The 17,700-nt window shown below is 40.5% G+C and overlaps 1 protein-coding gene across 3 annotated transcripts in view; it reads right to left on the bottom strand.

The window, feature by feature from the left end:
* Positions 1 to 2,369: 2,369 nt before the first annotated feature.
* Positions 2,370 to 17,700, bottom strand: part of CCDC62 (coiled-coil domain containing 62) — a 15,400-nt gene continuing 69 nt past the window's right edge. Inside the window, exons 2-15 of one of the 3 annotated variants that reach the window (XM_010582208.1) lie at positions 17,429 to 17,602; positions 16,988 to 17,180; positions 16,232 to 16,395; positions 15,371 to 15,472; positions 14,866 to 15,037; positions 14,679 to 14,780; positions 13,447 to 13,535; positions 12,405 to 12,505; positions 11,061 to 11,810; positions 7,046 to 7,223; positions 6,284 to 6,415; positions 5,994 to 6,053; positions 4,539 to 4,631; positions 2,370 to 2,504 (exon numbers count right to left, since the gene is read on the bottom strand). In XM_010582208.1, coding sequence (XP_010580510.1) covers positions 4,545 to 4,631; positions 5,994 to 6,053; positions 6,284 to 6,415; positions 7,046 to 7,223; positions 11,061 to 11,810; positions 12,405 to 12,505; positions 13,447 to 13,535; positions 14,679 to 14,780; positions 14,866 to 15,037; positions 15,371 to 15,472; positions 16,232 to 16,395; positions 16,988 to 17,180; positions 17,429 to 17,464 — 2,166 coding nt within the window. In that variant the 5' untranslated portion in view covers positions 17,465 to 17,602 and the 3' untranslated portion in view covers positions 2,370 to 2,504; positions 4,539 to 4,544. The remainder of the gene's footprint in view (positions 2,505 to 4,538; positions 4,632 to 5,993; positions 6,054 to 6,283; positions 6,416 to 7,045; positions 7,224 to 11,060; positions 11,811 to 12,404; positions 12,506 to 13,446; positions 13,536 to 14,678; positions 14,781 to 14,865; positions 15,038 to 15,370; positions 15,473 to 16,231; positions 16,396 to 16,987; positions 17,181 to 17,428; positions 17,603 to 17,700) is intronic. The other 2 variants (XM_010582209.1, XM_010582210.1) reach the window with 2 other exon arrangements.

Raw genomic sequence — 17,700 nt, 5'->3', positions numbered from 1 at the left:
GCGGCGGCGCGGCGGGGAGCGGGGCGGGACGGAACGTCCGAGAGCGGCCGAGCCCTCCCGGGCCCGCTTCCCCCGCGGGGGCAGAAGGCCCCGGGGCTCTTCCCCGGTTCACGAAGCAGCAGCAGCAGCCGCGGGGCAGGAAAGGCGACAGCTACGGTGTCGATCCTCCCGCCCTGCCGCGCTTGCCTATTTCCGAGTCCACCTCCTCTTTCCAAGAGCACAACAGAGCCTTTCTTCAGCCGTCTCTAAATAACACACACGGCACATTTAGGAGACTTGGAGCTTCGTTACTACCCGCTTCTGGGTCTTGCCTTTAGAAAAATCAAGCAGCACACAGCACATCCGCCCCTGCGGAAAGCAGGCCAGAGCTGAACAGAAGCTTTGTTTTCTTTAATAATAATTCAGTATGACAATACAATAGCAAAGGCACTCCCTGGAGTATTTGTAATGCTTCCAGAAATAAAGCAGCCGAGTTTGAGGCGGCTTGAGTTTCGATACGAGCCTCAGAGTGTGGCAGATAACGCAGTTGCTTGGGAAGTCATTTGGTGCCCGATTAATTAACCCTGATATTCCCCTTCTTCCCATTCCACAAATCCAGGGCAGCCGTGACACAAAATCCTAGGGCTCTGCAGATCCTTATTGCTTCGCTTGACCTCAGTTTTCTGTATTGATTTTAAAGCCAGCAGTAGAGCACTTCAAATTCACAAGGGGTTCAGCACGTTCATCCGCCGGCGCTGAACCCATTTAAAGTGGCAAGCGCAGCTCACGCTAGGAAGTTGCACCAATTTCTCTAGGGCTTGACATACAGTTTAGTTGCTGGACAGCTTCAGGGTGAGCATTGTCATATTGCCATCGGTGGTTGTTGGGGGGGGGGGGATTTTTGTCATAGCCCCAGCTGTGGATTTTGAGCATGGAGCCTGTAAAGTTGCTCTGCAGGTAGAGGAATCAAATGCGCTTTAAGGACTTGTGGAAAACATGGGAAAAAAAATGAGAAGCTGAGATACCCTTGTGGGTAATGCTTGCAGGCAGGGAAGGAAAGAGTTTGGAGGACAGCGGCTATGATCAGAATTGGTTGACTAATTTTGAGGCCATTAGTACATGGAGGAAAGCAGGCTGTCATTTAGGTAATTAAAGAGAAAGCGGAAAATTATAGGAAAGAGTTAACAAGGGGAAACCATGGTGCAAGTGTTGTATTTCACTGCAATTAATTCGTGGCAGTGGATAGAGCCAGAAACTCCCACCCCTTCACTGCCCCCACGCAGCGCTCAGCGGTGCAGACTTGGCACGGATGTCCCAAACTGCTCACAAACCGCACGCGACCCAGTGGCCCACTCATGTCTCTGGCAGTTGCTGTCATATGTCCCAGAGAACCACTGTAAATTAAGTACCAAATGTGTTGGGCTCTGTTAAATAGGCAAGAAATATCCTCCAGAAAGCCAGAGAGGGACTTTTTACAAGGGCATGTCATGGCAGGATGAGGGGTAATGGTTTTAAACTGAAAGAGGGTGGATTTAGATTAGCTGTAAGGAAGAAGTTCTTCACTGTGAGGGTGGCGAGGCACTGGAGCAGGTTGCCCAGAGAAGTTGTGGATGCCCCATCCCTGGAAGTGTTCAAGGCCAGGCTGGATGGGGCTTTGAGCAACCTGGTCTAGGGGAAGGTGTCCCTGCCTATGGGGGGGGGGGGGGTGTGTGTGTGTGTGTAACTAGATGATCTTTAAGGTCCCTTCCAACCCAAACCATTCTGTGATTCTTTGATTCAAAGATACAGCAAAGGTGTCACCTTTATTAGCTTATTTGACTTTTAGTTAAAAAATAGGTTCAAAGTGCAATAACAGAACATGTCTTGCCCAATAGTCAAAGATAAAAACAGTTTAAATGCTAAAAAGCCGGTCACATTATGCTTGGCTGCTGCTGTACAGTGTTAACAGAGCCCCTACATACACCTGATCTTGTTATAAGCTTTCGTTAGAATAAATAGCTCCTGACTAGGGAAGCGTTGTTTTGCCCATCTTGTGGGTGACAGTTCTCCCTTTTCAACAATGTAGGAGGCAGTTCCTGGTTACAACACTAATTGGGAACTTCCTATAAACATTATTCATCTCTCTCTACATGGCAAGAAATCCAGAACAAAAACAACAAACTAAGAAAAAAATGAATGATTGGTTGTGTCATACTCTATAAATATTTCTGAGCCACCATAAAAAAAAAGGTAAGAAAAATAGTTCCTGTGTCATGACAATTACACACTTAACAATCTTAAAAAAACAAGCTAGTATTTAACCTGAGCTCTCAGTTATAAAAATAGTTTTGTTAATCTTGGCATAATTCTATATTTTATTTCAAGATAAAATATATGCCCACATAGTCACACCTTTTTGCCACTTGTGAGTCTTTCAAACACTCAGAGAACCATGGAAAAAAAATCAGGTAACCTTCCATTGTAGCTGATGGGTTGATGATCTTCAATTCTCAAAATTAATTCTATACTGGAAACTTCTTCATCCACTGCAGAAAATTATATTCGTATTAGAAGACAGGAAAATTTCCTCTAAAATCTATTAAGCAACCACATATGTGTCAATTTACTATATAAATTTTCACACTGCAAACAGAATAAAAACATAGACTAAAAATATAAAGAGGAGAAAGGTAAACAAAGCACTTCACAGAAAGACAACAGTCTCAGGGACACCACTGGAGTGTTATGAAATAACATCTTTCCAGTTTGTTTTGCAAAAAGGAGTGATCTTTGTGCCCTCAGCCAGCCACTGAGTCACAGTTTATGAGCAGTGGCACATGGTACGGTATCCAAAACTTAATATATCCTTTTACTCATTGCTTTCCTCCTTTGTTCTTCAACTCTCCCCCACCCAATCTCTAAAGGAAAAACAACTGACTGATGAAAATGTCTAAACCACTGTCAGCTAGTTAGGAAATTAACCTAATGTTTGTCAGTGCACCTGCCCTCAAATAATTTCAAAGCAATTAAAAAAAAACAAAACCAACAAGCCCAACCAAAATCAATTCAATCACTTCTCCATATGAAATTGAACAAATGTTTAGTTATTTCTGGACCTGCTATCAACTCTGCAAAAGCTGCTTTGGATTTAACTGATCATGGTGATTCAGTGCCTTTTAATAAACGAAGAAAATAAGAATTACGCAGCAGCCAGTGACTTGCACAAGTCACTAATTCTTGTCATGGATCTACAGTGAATTATAGGTATGTTTGTTTGACCAGTTCTTTCTCACTTGAAGCAAATGAGATTATTTCTGTAGGCTAAGCGTACGCTTACCGCTTTGCTGTATCAGCATGGTGCTCAGCAATTTTGGGGATTTGCTCCTGAAACCTTTCGACATCAGTAGTTTCAGGATGCAAGTCACAGTGCTGGCTTTGATCTATAAAACCTCCAGCTTCTTTTACCTTTGAGCTCTTTTTAGGAAAAGGTCTCTACATAGGAACATTAAAGCAGCGTTAAGGTACAGCATTCCAGCTACTCAGCATCCATTTCCTGCGAGAGCCCTATTAGCGTGCACTAAGCAGACCCAACTTATTTTGAAAGAAGACTTAGTGTCTCCAAGACTTAATGCAGAAACAGCAGAACATAGGGGTGCAACAAACCAACACCACTCCCCAGGGGCACAGAGGGTTTGGCTCCACAGGAGAGAAACAGTTCAGGGACTGCAGTTTGAATATACTGAGAAGAACTGAGCACCAGCACCCCACCGTATTGGAGTTGATCACCATGAGAAATCCAGTGCCACACAGCTTCATACTCCAGCTTGCTGTGTAATAACTTCCTTTTGCAGACATGCGCTTGGGTTGTGTCAGCACTGGAAGATTTTTTTTTTTCTCCTCGATTTCTCCCCCCATTGTTGCTAGTTCTTATTCAGTTTCATGTGGTGTTCGGTATTTTAACCATATCTGGTTACTCCTTTGTCCTCAGAACCAGACAACGTGGTGCCTATTGCAAGCATCCAATTCACATTAGGTAGAACAAATAATCAGAGAGTGAGAAATTTCCGATTCAAAAAGAAAAAACAATCTGCTATGGGCAAGGCTGTTTTTCATATTCTGAAACAGCTCTATTCAATACATTCTACTTTTGGAGCTCTGAGCCCAGGAACAATATGCTAAAACAGCCCTTGGCTGCGGCACTGAGAAACACTTCCCAATCTCTTACTCAACAATGTTCATATCCTTGATCCTGTTATCTGTAACACACAGAAGGATTTTAACTACAATAAGCAGCATGCAGGTACTTGGGAATGGAGCTGCAAGATCTGACTGCCCAGAGAATGAGGAACATGCTTGAGAAAAGTTTAATTATTTGACTAAAGGAATTACTTGCTACCGTAATATCTGTTTGCTGTTACAGTACTCACAAGAGCTTTACTGGAAATGCATTCATAGCAGCGCACTTAGAAGCTTGTGCCAGGCTCATCTCAGAAGCCCGTAACTTGTATTAATATTGCAGATGCATTTATAAAGAGGGAACCAAAAAAAAAAAATCAAGTTGAAAACACCTTCATACTCACGGAACATCACAGAGAAAAGAATGGAAGCTTAGCACCTCTTTCTTCTGCAGCAGATAACTGGGTTCTGTGAAGAGCTTCTGCAAGTTCTGCTGTCTATATTGTAATGCAAAAACACTACATGGAAATCAAAGAACTCAGGTAATAAAAATTACAGAGCTGCCAGATTCAAACTGGCGAGCAGCAAGGATATACTTTTTAATTCCCTCTTCTCCTCCCTCCCTCAAGCAGGGCACAGCATCCAACAGGTACAAATACTGATTAAATTCTAAGGGTTATATTTGATATAGATTATGTTTTAAAGCACAGTTTAAAACAGCCCCAGGTAAACCTGGTTTTAAGCACAGATTAGTTGGCCTGCATAGATTAACTAAAACATGCTGGACAAGTTTTTGCCCAGAACCACTGTGAAAGTAGATCAAAGTTCTACAGATGTGGTTCAGGAGTTACCTTCACCAGTAAACATGAGCCTGCTTTATTTTCTATCCACTCAAGCAACCGTTCCAAATGAGAAGCAAATTTCTAAGCTCAAATATGCAGTATCAGGTTATAGAGCAGAGTCATGCTTGCTACTAAAGGACAGCCGGTTTAGCCAAGCTGTGACGTGCCAACCAGTAAGCAGAAGCCAGACAGCTGATGGGGCTGGGCATGAGCCACAAGCAACCACTGTTTTGTAGAAAGCTTTTCAGGAATCCCTCCCACAAGATACTCTTTGCAAAAGACTACACTGCTGCTGTCTTTCACGCTGAATGAAATCCTGCAGATGAACTTCTGAACAAAATATCCTTTCAGTTTATGCAAACGCTGGCACACAGCCTTTATACATTGTCAGTCAGTCCCAGCACAGCTAAGGTTTTATGGTTCTACATGTTATAAAAATTGCTTTGTCTGTTACTTACAGTAACATTGTTCTGGTCAAGTTCATCTAAGGATAAAAGGAGTGCAACATTTTTAGAGAGAGGTAATACCTTTCAGGAGAAAGCTGAGGTTTCAGCACGCAGCCTTCTCATTAGGAGTCTGCTTTAAAATCAAAAGCCTGAATTCTCCTTTTGTGATATATATCAGAAGTTTACTAATTTCTTGTGACAAGTGGTACAATCTCCTTGTCAAACAAGGTAGAAGTTGTTAAGTATATTTATGAAAACAAACAAGTGACCCCTTCTCCAATTACTCCTATTGCCGACATACTCAGGACAGAAACTCCCTATCGCAGTTCATGCTCATAAAATAAATTGCCATGACAGCTATATACAGGTTATTTTCTTTGACTATTGACTATGTTCTCTGACCCTGCAATGAAGGAACTAAAACTATGAGCCCACAAAAACTCTAAGGTTATTTAAACTGAGAGTCTGGTTTAAATTAATACAGAAAACTGTTCTATGTATCACCTATTTCCTATACTGTCCTCCTTCCACAAATATACCTAGTGTAATAAACCAGTTCTGAATGTCATACTTGTGTTCGCTTTTCTCTAGACCTCCAACAGTTTGCTCCAAAATGACTTCTTCTTTCCATCTGTTAGACACATGCAAAAGTCAAATCCTGTCATGACCTTGAGGAGCCATAAAGAATCCTATAAAAAAATTCATGTACTTCATGCTAAGGCATGCAGGAATTTTCTCTTTAGCAAAGCGTGAGGAAGATATTGTTTATAATGTCATAGCACAAGTCAAGCGTAAGGGAAAGGATGTTCACAGTCACTATTCCTGGCCACCTAAATCTAGTCATGGGAGAGCAATATATACCGTATTAATGTTGCTGCTGTTTGGACTGCAGCGAGGGCTCGTGTGGAGGAGAGTGCTAAGCTCCAGATCAGCAACCATCTGTCGAGACTCAGCCAACACATGCTGCAGCTTACTTATGGGGGAACTGGTGTCCTGGAGGAGACAGAAAGTGAGTCAAAGTTATGAAATAATCTTTTTAGAATATGTCAAAGGATTATAACATACCAAGAATCATCACTTCCATTTTGAAATGTCTCACTTCAAAATAGTACAACACTGCTCCAGACTCTAAATGCTGATATTTCTAATAAACACAGAGGTATTTCCTAGTGTCAGCTTTTTAACAGATTTTCATAAACATGTGTAAGTAGCACACACAACAGCACAACTTCAGTGATAAAGGGGAGAATAAACAAAGACATGAGAAGGAGGGAAAACCAGGCAGAACAAGAACGAAACAGAGTCCAATAGCTTCTAATAATTGTGTCCAAGTGTAGTCAGATATTGTGCTTTACTGGAATTACCAATTAGGCAGCATCCATAATGCTAAAGCCTTTCATTTCAGAAGCTTATCTTTTTTTTTTTTTTAAACTCACACTTACGCTGTCCAAGACATATTGAGACAACAAGGATTTAAAAAAAATATTTTACCACCTTTGTGTTAAGCCTGCTGTCTCATCATTCGAGTCCCTAGTTCTTCCATGCCAGCAGACATTTCTTTCCTACCATCAGTCACAATTCCACTTAAAATTAATGAAGTACATTCTGCAATAAAATACTGACTTGGTCAATGGTAGCATTGCAGCATCTATTTGTTCGCTTAGTCACTGAAAGGTTATTGATTTCCAGAGGGAGGTCTTCACCAGAGAATTTCTCACATCTTTGAGGCCTGTCTCCTTTCTGGGTGGATGTCAAACAGGGAGAATCCAAGTGAAAAGAGTTCAGATCCACATTTTCTTCGCTGTTAAAAAAAATTAAGACTTTACCAGAAACAGTATCACCATCCTTTTTCAACTTTCAAAGGAAAATCATGGGACAACATAAATAATTATGGGCCCTGAGCCAAGAAAACCATCAAGTCTGTGAGATTACTCTGTTCCTCAGAGTGTTTCATTAGATCAGTTTCACCCTCTGAGGACAACAGTTTGACATTCAACCAGTTTCAAGATCAGCTACATTAGCATGTGCTTGAGTATCTATTTAAACACACAAAAAGCACACAAAAAGCAAAATCTAGTTCCTCCCAATACTCTGGTACTCTTTCTTCTCTCATACCCTATTCCCTCCCCCCTTTTTTTCCCCCATCAACCATTAGGAAAATTAATATTTGTAGGTGTACTTTTCAAGGGAATTTCGCAGTCTTTTAAAGTCACCCTCTCACTTCAGACATCACAGAAGAGCTTTCCCAAAGAGGTTTTACTGTATTTATTTTTAAATACAGCAGCAAACAGTAAAGTGCTGTTCGGGCAAACTGTGATTAAACCCAAAACTCAGTTGCCTGACTACCATTTCAGTGTGGAGTTGAAGCATACGATCTATTGGCACACATCTTCCCCTAGGTTTTAAAGCAAAACAAAATACCAGTTTAACACTGGGTACATCTGAGTGTATTTAGGAGTATCTGAAAAGCAATTTAAATGACAGTAAAAGCAACAAATCATACCCTGCACATTATTACTGTCCGAACACTGACTCACAGCCATCCCAAGCTTGTCCTAATACAAAAGGTCTTTAGCTTTTAATATGCATGACAAATGATTGAAACTTTTCTCTTACACCTTTCCCACACTAAAAGTTAACTTTATTACAGCCTACCCTAGAGAAAAACAGTTCTCAATTTCAATGTCTTAAATCACGATTTTATCAAAATGTACCAAATCCCTCACTCAGCTCCAGCACCAATTAATCACAAATTAAGACCAAAAATAATAAAAGCTGTAGCATGTTTGAAATTATCTTGATCATCTACTCTAGCAGTACAGGAACCCAGCAGCACCCTAACGAAGCCCTCTGTCCCCTGTGCTGTGTTTTCATACAGCGCTGACTGCTGTCTGTGGCTTGTACAAAGATGTGCCCTGGTTTTTGCTAGCAGTTTCAAGCTATGCAGTGTTTGTTTTTGACTGCTAATTTCCACTTCATATAGTTTTTAAAAAGTAAATAAAATAGCGACCATCTCCCCAAAATAAAACATTTCCGTATTCATCACACTTCTGAACAAAACAAGCGCAGTGCTAGCACTGCCTGGATCGGGTAAATAATTAAAAATTTATATAGTTTAAAGAAAATACTACCTTCAAATTTACAACTTTTCATTAAATATTCTTCAGGTACTTATTTTGGTGGAACAACACATTCCATACCTGGCAAGACTGTTAACAAAAAGGTTTATTTTTAAATGACATTCAATCTAAGAAAAAGCCCTCATGAGAGATGCCAGCTCAAAAGTGTCTGCTGTGTCTCATTTCACTTCTCTTGTAAAACACTTCGATACAACAGGCTTTCTTTTAAGAGAGAAGAGCTCATGTTTGTGTGCTTCTGACAAGGAAAGGCTCTGGAGAGATGTGAGGGAACAAGCTGTAGCAGCCTAGAACAGGGGATGTGAGGAGATGCAATGAGCACAGCCAGTTCTGAAGAATACACAGGTTGGGAGGGAGGGGAGGAAACAGGTTTGCTTCTGAGACAGGGAGACAGCTCAAGGAACGGGTGGCTTAGTCCAGCAAGAGCAGACTGAACAAGCAAGTGCTGACGCTCCATCTTTAAAACCAGAACAGAGATAAAAACCCAAAGGCAGCAAATGATGGTCCAACATAAATGAAGTCACTAAGTCAGACCACACAGAAATGATTCCTGCACTACGGTATTTCACAATCACTCTTGCAGTTGGATAAGGTATTGGACTGCGTTAATAGCCTTCTTGTTGGCTGTTCCAGAATTCAAGAACTCATGTCAAAAATATTTGCTGGGCTGACAGGGAGGTGCCAACACCCTTCCCTACACACAAAATACATCATCAGCACTACGAAGCCAGCAGTGGAAAACTGGAGGATCCAGATTCAAGTCCCAGAAAGAACGCTGTGTTTGGTCTCTGCCATTAATGTCCTAACAGCGGCCCACACTGAAGACTGCAATGCTACCACCTTCCTCCCATTTATGGGGCGAGAATTTATTCAGTGGCAAATCAGAGTCAGCAGAGGCTGGAGAGCAGACAGTCTGGGATTTGCGCTGAGTCAATCTATCTCCAATTAGCAGGGCTTCTAGGACCAAATGTGGGCATCAAGAAAACTCAATAGCTCAGCAGCAAATCCCAAATGGGTAAAGCAGCCCTCCCTTACTGAAGAATCTGCTCTATCTGCATTGCCCAGGTTGAATTTGTTCCTTCCTTAAAATCCCCTTAAGGACAAGACAAAAAGTGAAAGTAGTTTTCATGAGTCAGCCTCAAAAGAGATTTGGAGGGATGGTAGTGTGTCATTTCTGCTGCCAGGGGAGTAGATAAGAAAGGTCAGGGTAGACATAAGGGGAATGGAGTCTTTTTAATGATTTGTGGACAGGGGAAACTAGAGAGAGTCCACACACAGCATGAAGCTCAGCTAAGCTGTGTGGGAATGTGCCGGGACAGCATTCCTTTTCAATGGCTGCCCATTCACCTTGTTTCTGAACAGGTCTGTCTCACTGCAGTAACAATTTCTACAATATTTTTTTTTTTAAAAGCAACACAGAATGAAAGCATCCCTACATCAGATATTTCCATAACATATCATTAATTTGTTTGGACGTTGGGCAGACCTGCCGGCTAAAATTCTTAGCAGGTTTAAACAGCTGTTCATTTACTGTACTTGTCAAACTACCAACTGAAAAGCTACTCCTCCTCTGTCTAAAAGGCAGCTATGAAATTTCTGTAAAACTTCAGAAACCCTTCTAAGACTGAGCTGGTAAGTCAGTCAATTTTTTGAAAGGAAACAGAAGAATGAACACAACAAATCCACAGAAAGTCACAGCTCTGAATGCCCTTGCTTGAGCAGGCATAAAACCACTTCTATAAACACAAAGGAGCGTTTGTATCTCGGATACCTTCCAATACCACTAAGACACCTGAGTGTTCTTCCGACACTTCTCACCATTAGAAATCTCATTCTGCTCATCCCCAACCACATGTCCTTTTTCCTCCCCCAACATAAACACAGGGATTGAGTCCCATGAACAAAGATGCACTAGAGAGTGGACAGATTGCTGTCCTTTAAATCTTGCCATCTCATTTTCTTGCCCTGAGTGAGGAAAGCAGCCTGTGCGGAAGAGCTGTGTCCTACATTCTTGCCCAGCCACTGTGTGATTTCTCAACAGAAATAACACAGTTACTAAAGCATCACACAAAATCTAGGTTTGTTTCTTGCCTTACAGAAACATCACTGTAGAAGTCCAACTCTGGTTAGAACATATTTTACCCACCAGATTTACAAGCAACACCTGGGATTTCCAAAAATCAGAAGATTTATAAAAATCTGCATTTTTCTCTCTTAGTTTATTTGGCAAGTTATGTGGTATTGCAGATTATCCCCAAGAGCTGTGTGGGTAGGAGAAGAGATGTGAAAAAATAAATGCATAGAAATAGAATCATGATACCTTAGAGCTATTTTAACTTATTTTAAATTTACTACTTTTCAAGTTGGTAGACTAATTTTAAAACAGCAGTTACTTTAAACATCACTTGAGATAATACAAATTATTGAGAGCTTGTACACCCAAGTTTCTACATAACTCCAGCTTGTACCTATCTATTTCTTAAATGTAACAAGCACATAACCTTTTTGAGCTGACACATTTCATCTCTTGTGCAGTCTTGAGACAGCTGCAATCTTTTCCATGCCATATACTTCCATCTCCTTTTATGGGTTTGAAAATCTTCAACCATTCCGGATCTGATATTGGCTTCCACCATGCATCTTTTTCTATGATGAAGTTATTACTACAGGAATCAGATTCAGACTTGTGAATTGCAGCAGGAGCCTCTCTACTTTTTTGGCCAAACAGAATTCCAGTTCTCTCTTCCCAGGTTTCATTTTCATTATCAGTTTTGTCAGATGTGACAGTGTTCTGGACCAAAGGACTTTGCGAATCTACAGAAGAACCGATGTTAAGCCAATGCTCATATTCAGGTAAAGATGACTCAAAGGTTTGCTGGTCTCTGCTTTCCACTCCATTCTCAGAAATTTCCCTGTTTCTCAATGGCCTTGTATTGTTTGCCTCACAAAATACTTTGCTGCCTAGCTCATCAGAGCTTGATGCAACATCCTGCTTTTCTTCTTCTTCCGTAAGGACAGCCAAGACTTTCACAACTTTTTGACACCCGTTTAAGTATGCTGAGGTAGTTTCCTCCAAGTCTGATGCATTCAGTAACAGTCTATTATCTACTTTGCACATCTCAGAGGTGGTTTTTACCCTACTTTTTGGAACTTGTGCAGTTCCACACTCCTCGTACATCCCGTGCGTGCCCTCAGTCCTAACCGTGTCTGTCTCGCTGTTACTTTCAGGGGCAGAGAATGCCATACCTATGCTACAATAGCATGATAAAGAAAACAGTCAGATATACTGCATTTAAAGAGCATACATAACTATACTCAAGGTTAAAGCTATACATTAACCAGAGGCTGTAGCCATGGTTCTGTGGTAATTCATATACCAATACACAGCTGTATCCTGCCAAAACCTGACAGAAGTCTGCTCAGATTTGGCTGTTACTTTCCAAAATCAGTCTGAGAGTTCCCACATGTTTCATACAGTGTGGTGATTCTGTCTGAACCTCCAGGGTATGCACCAATTTCCTAATCTGAAAGCAAAATAAACTTTGATTTTTAAACAAAAGTAGTAGTGGGCCAGATTAACACCCCTACCACTAGACTACTCCATTTTTTGATAAATCATTAACTGTCTGGCTTGCATAGAACACTTTATTCTATGACTGACACTCATGGGGTCTCCTATCAAGTAAAAAAAGGTATCTGACAACTTCACTGGATGTTTGTGCTTGAGTCCAGCAAAGCCATCTTGACATGCACACATCCCTTTTAAGATGTTAGTTGTGGCTGAACAGTGAAGTCTCTCTCCAAGAATAAACTACAAAAAAAAAGAAGAAAAAAGATTATTTTACCTCCTTTCATGTGCTGCCTTTTCATGCTTTTGCCTTGATTCCTGAGAGTTCTCCAAATTGACATGAAGAAATTGCAAGTCACGCTGCTGTTTTACGTAGATCTGTTTAAAGATAGTAAAGTGCATTATTGAAAGTCTGGAGCGCAGGAACATTGTCATCAGGTACTAACACATTGCTTGTCTTCCCAAAATATCCTTAAAACATTTTTATAAACCAATAACTGTAGTCAAACTATTGTCAAAGCCTTCCAAACCTAAGGGGCCATCTCTGCATGCATTTAAGAAAATAATGTTTTGTAGCAATAAACAGTATTTCTGTTAGAAGGCTGCAGTGGTCTTCTAAAATGGAACCACACTGCACCATTAATACAGTATCATTATTTTAATTTGATATTTAATACACATTGTTATTATGTTGTTCAAGTTATTACAGGACACGGAATGGTCATGGTATTTGGCTTTCACTGCAGGGGATTTTTTGTAAAGCTAACATAGAAGATAACACACTGATCAATTATTTGCAATTAAAAAAATTTGAACATGCCTTCAGAACCTCAAATGAGTGCAGGTGAAAACACTGGTTTTAAGTCTCTCTTGAAAAACAGATTTTTCAGTACATCATGCCCCTCTACATTGTGTGAGTTCACCTTGGGCACGTGTGCAAGGCAGCCTGCCCCAGTACACACCTTTCACGTGACTTCTTGAACCTAGCACTCTCTGGTTACACACATGCACGGACGAACTGTTATCTCAATAGGGTGCTCCACTTTACTGCTATGAGCGTGGTATTTACTCACTGTAGGACCGAGTAAATACAATTATACAAAAAAGGCTAAAAGCACAGGTAAATACAAGGATTTGTACCATGGAGTTTTAATTTTAATAAAAAAATCAACATTCTGTAGGGATCCCAACAAAGCAGGAACAGCAAATTTGATTTTTTTTCTTAATTAATAATAGCTAGATCTAACTTTTTTATACTATCTGATGTTATTGAAAAATGCCTTCATAATCTCAGAGTAGAAACACAATTAGGGTTGCACCTGTCGCAAACTTGATAGTTCTGTGTCAGTCCGTGCTTGTTTAGACTTCGCAAACTGAAGAAGTTGATCCTTTCTCTTTGCTTTCTCAACTGTTTCAAAACATACACAATTTTTTAATTACTTAAAGTGAACAGACACAAAGCAAGTACATTCTTTAACATGTATGTGTGTAGCAGTAGAAACAGGTACCTAACCAAAACAAAAGTATTTTCATAAGGTCAACAGGATCTGTTTCCCCTCCAAATAAAAACAGTACAAAAATCGTAAGACAACTAAAGAGATGAAGTGTTTTCCTTGGACTTTTCACCAGCACCTAGCTTTATTTTACTAGTAGCAATATCCTGCTTCATTGACTGATGTATTTTACTTTTTCATGTTAACATTCTTCCATGGAAAAGAAATTCAGTAATTAATTCTAATTCATGCCTTATACTGGGAGTGCTGGGAAATACTTCCCATTACTATTTTTAAAATAATGAGACATGGGATCAATATTTGGCAAAGGTAATGGCAGATAAAAAGTGACAGGCAAGTAAATAATCTCACAGCAGAGGACAACTTTGGTCACCTAATCTTTCAAGGTACATATTGCTTGTCTGTAAGAATACTGCAGCAACCATCAGCCTGCCTTTCTTAACCATCGCAGCACAGAAGAGTTCCTCTCTACCCAAAACCAAAGTGAAGATGCAAGCTGCAATTTACCAAGTCTTGCATATTAAACCAGTCTAAACCAAAACCATCAGTTAAAGAAAAGCAAGAGAAAAAGCGAGTTTCTAAACATACTACTTCCATACAAACACCAGAGGGAGTGGATGGGCTGGTAATTTCATAGGCCCTAAGCTTTAGGTTTTGCATGTGGCTTCTTTTCAGTAGGTCACCATTTTCTATGCAACCTATGTCAGAAGGGAGAATGCCACCCCCATTTATTGTGTTAATACCACAGGAGAGATGAAATTCTCAAAAATTTTCAAGAGAGAATCCTCTGAGACATTTATGCCTCCATGTATAATCACACTGGTGAACTTTGTGCTTTTACAAAATTTTATAAACTGTCCCTGCAGAAGCCCTAGATATTGCTTTCATGAAGAATGACACACAAAGGCATATACCTTTATGAAACTGCAAGAAAGGTAGATAAGAAGCTGCCTTTCACACATATTAGTGAATTGGTTGTCTAGAAGTCTCTGAGCTGTTGAAAGCCAAGGCCTAAAAATCCAACTGCCCACACTTACCAATAAGTGCGAGCTCATTCCTCAAGCAGCTGTTTTCTTGTTTGAGGTGAATGATTTCTTCCTGCTGCTTATTATTTTCTTTCATCTTTTCACAGAGGTCATCTTTAAAACAAAATGTAGTATTTCCCAGAATGAAAAGGAATCATGCTGGTCTACACTAAATTAGGTGCCCAGTATAAACATTTACCTTTCAGCTTGTTTGTTTCAAGTATTAGTTCTTTCAGTCTCAGTTTGAGGTCTTCCTTTTCTTTGTTGAGACTGAATTCCTCCGTCTTTGCTGCACGCAATGCACTTTCCAGCTTTTTGAATTTAGATGTAAAGTCAGTAATGTGATCAGTTGTTTCAAGTATAGCCTCGTCCTGAAATATGAAATAGAATGTATTCTCGATTATTGTTTTATCTTATGTATGGATTTTGACAAAACAACAGTATATCTTAATGCAGTAGACATAGCTACTTCACAGATTTTCTTCTGAGCTCTTGAGGAAAAAACCCAAAAATCAAAGCCAGGAAACAAGCTTGTTTATGAAAATAAACCAGTTTATTGTTTGTTGATCATTTTTCCCTTCTCAAACAAGCCTAAGAATTAAACAGCAGTGACATCAACGGTGACTAAACCACTGTGGTACAGTCACCGATAACTGCACTGCAGTTTGACCACATTTAGTGCCTGATGAGACAATGGATGTTACCTTCAGCTTAAGCATAGTAAGAAGCTCCTGTTCTCTTGCTTGCAGCTGGCCTGTTTTAGCAGACAGTTCCAAAACTAAGCAGTGGAGACTTTGATTTTTCTCCTAGTGAACAGAAATAAGAATGTCAGCTACTACTTCAATGACTCAAAGTTACTATCTTCGTGTGCGCAACTTTATTTAAACATCATGAACGGCAATGCGGGATTCTGAGCAAGCTGTGAAGATCTGAAGAGGACTAGAGTAAAAATTGTTCCCCAGTTCATTACAGCCAAACTTGCTTGTTATCAAGGGTCTTAATATCCTCCATGTCTTAAGTCAAGCCGATTAGACAGATGAAAGTGCGCAATACTGCTTTACTGTACTACATACAGGGGAAAAATTATCCCAATAAACACATCATTGCCAATTCACTTAAAAAAATATCTAGAACCCTGGAATACCAATTATTTTCATACCCTTAAACCAGTTTCAGAATGTTACAGTTCATCACAGTAATCAAAGCTGTAAATAAAACCTTCTGGAACTTCCTAACCAAGTACCAGTACTGTTCTGGGGGCCAGCACTGCCTTTTGCAATCACATCGCCTGACATTTCTGGAGGCAAGCTGGTTCTGAGCAGTGTTCCCCAAAACTAAGCAAACAAACAGCAAACTCCAAATCCTATGTTAGGAACGTTTTTTTGCCTTTTCCCGCCCCCAGCAACGAATCAGAGCTATACCTTAATCTAACATTACTGCAGTAAAAGACAAATGCAATTCAGGAGCCTTAATATGAAATATCCATTCACTAGTGAACCTCACAGATGCCACTGGCATTCTGTACATGCCTGGACTGCAAGATCAGACCATTACTCAACTCCTACCTCCAAAGCCTGACAGTGAACAGTTGCATCTGTTACTTTTTGAGACAGCTCCTTAAACTTCTGTGGTGTATTTTCAATTGTCTTACTGTCATTCTGCTGAGATTCCAAGAACTTTAACCTTTTGGTCAGTGATTTTACAATTTCATTTCTCTTGTTCAGCTCATCTGAAAAGAAAGGAGACAAGGCATCTCTGAGAAAACAGCTCAGATACGGTCACGCAATTTTTTAAATGTCAGAAATAATTTAATCCAGTGTTTTAAAATCATGCGATTCAGAAATGGATGCTCATGTTGCATACTCCGAAGCAGGATTCCCTAGCTACCCAGGTCAGATGGAATACAAACTCTGTGGTGACCTCTGTACTATAGCTGTCAAACAAGACGGTTCAGAGCTGCCAGGTGATTAGCTGGGTGGCTTGTGGATGATGTCAGAGCTGTGCAGCAGAACCTCAGGGCACGGGGCTCTGCAGTACACCAGCATGTTTGCAAATTGTTCTCTTCTGCCACATTGATTTAATCAGATATTTTTTTTAAAGAATCCACAGAAGCAATTTACACATTCAAACGAAAAGGAGATATCTGATTATCATACCTCCTTCAAAATCAGATCACTTTAGTACCATTGTGGAAGTTTTGATCTCAGACAACCAAATTTAAGGCTGATTTCTTATATGATGCAAAACTGTTACTGAGGGGTCTAAGCACGTGAACGTACTTAAAAGACCAGGGTCTTATTCTTTATATGCACGATACCTACTTTTTAGTAAGTTGCATCGTTCTGCTAAAGTAAGTATTTTTTGCCGATCATCTTCCCAGGCTAGAAGGTGCCTCTGATGCACTGCAACCATGTCATTGAGCTCCTTATCACGATCTTTCAGTTCTGCAATTAAAAGCTGGAGTTCTCGCCTCTGTTTCTGAATGGTGCTGTCCTCAAAGCTTGAGCTAAGTTTCTATAAAAGGTAACACATGGAACACGTTTCAATTTCAATATAAAGAAGCAGTGACAAATTCTCCGATAATAAACCCGGGGCTTTAATTTGTTAAAATATTTTTATATTATAAACAGAGACCATCCCAAAAAGTTACTCATGCTTGTGGTACCACCTGTGGTCCTTGACTGAAACCATTAGCGGTACAACACATCCTTTCACCTTAAAAATAGAGCGCTCTCATCGTTAACTGTACTTTCATTTTTTACCTGGGGCGAAGCAGAATGCGGCAGTGATGAATTCATAGGGGACTGGGGACCAGAGCGCTACCAGGCGTCAGCGGACACTGGTAACTATTTATGACCGTAACATTCATCGTGGAGGCTGCCTCCGATTTAAGCACTACATGGTTACCCGCCGAGACCGCTGCTGACCTGGTAACCCTGCAGGAATGACAAACGCAAACCGCTGAGAACCGGCCGAGGTGGGGGCACGGCCCTGCGGCCTCCCACAGGCGCCGAGGCCTGAGGCGGGGGGGGGG

The sequence above is a fragment of the Haliaeetus leucocephalus genome, unplaced genomic scaffold, assembly GCF_000737465.1.
Source record: "Haliaeetus leucocephalus isolate CR32 unplaced genomic scaffold, Haliaeetus_leucocephalus-4.0 Scaffold840, whole genome shotgun sequence".
Taxonomy (NCBI): Eukaryota; Metazoa; Chordata; class Aves; order Accipitriformes; family Accipitridae; genus Haliaeetus; species Haliaeetus leucocephalus.
Note: the sequence above shows the minus strand (reverse complement) of the source record. Positions and strands in the feature narration are given on the sequence as shown.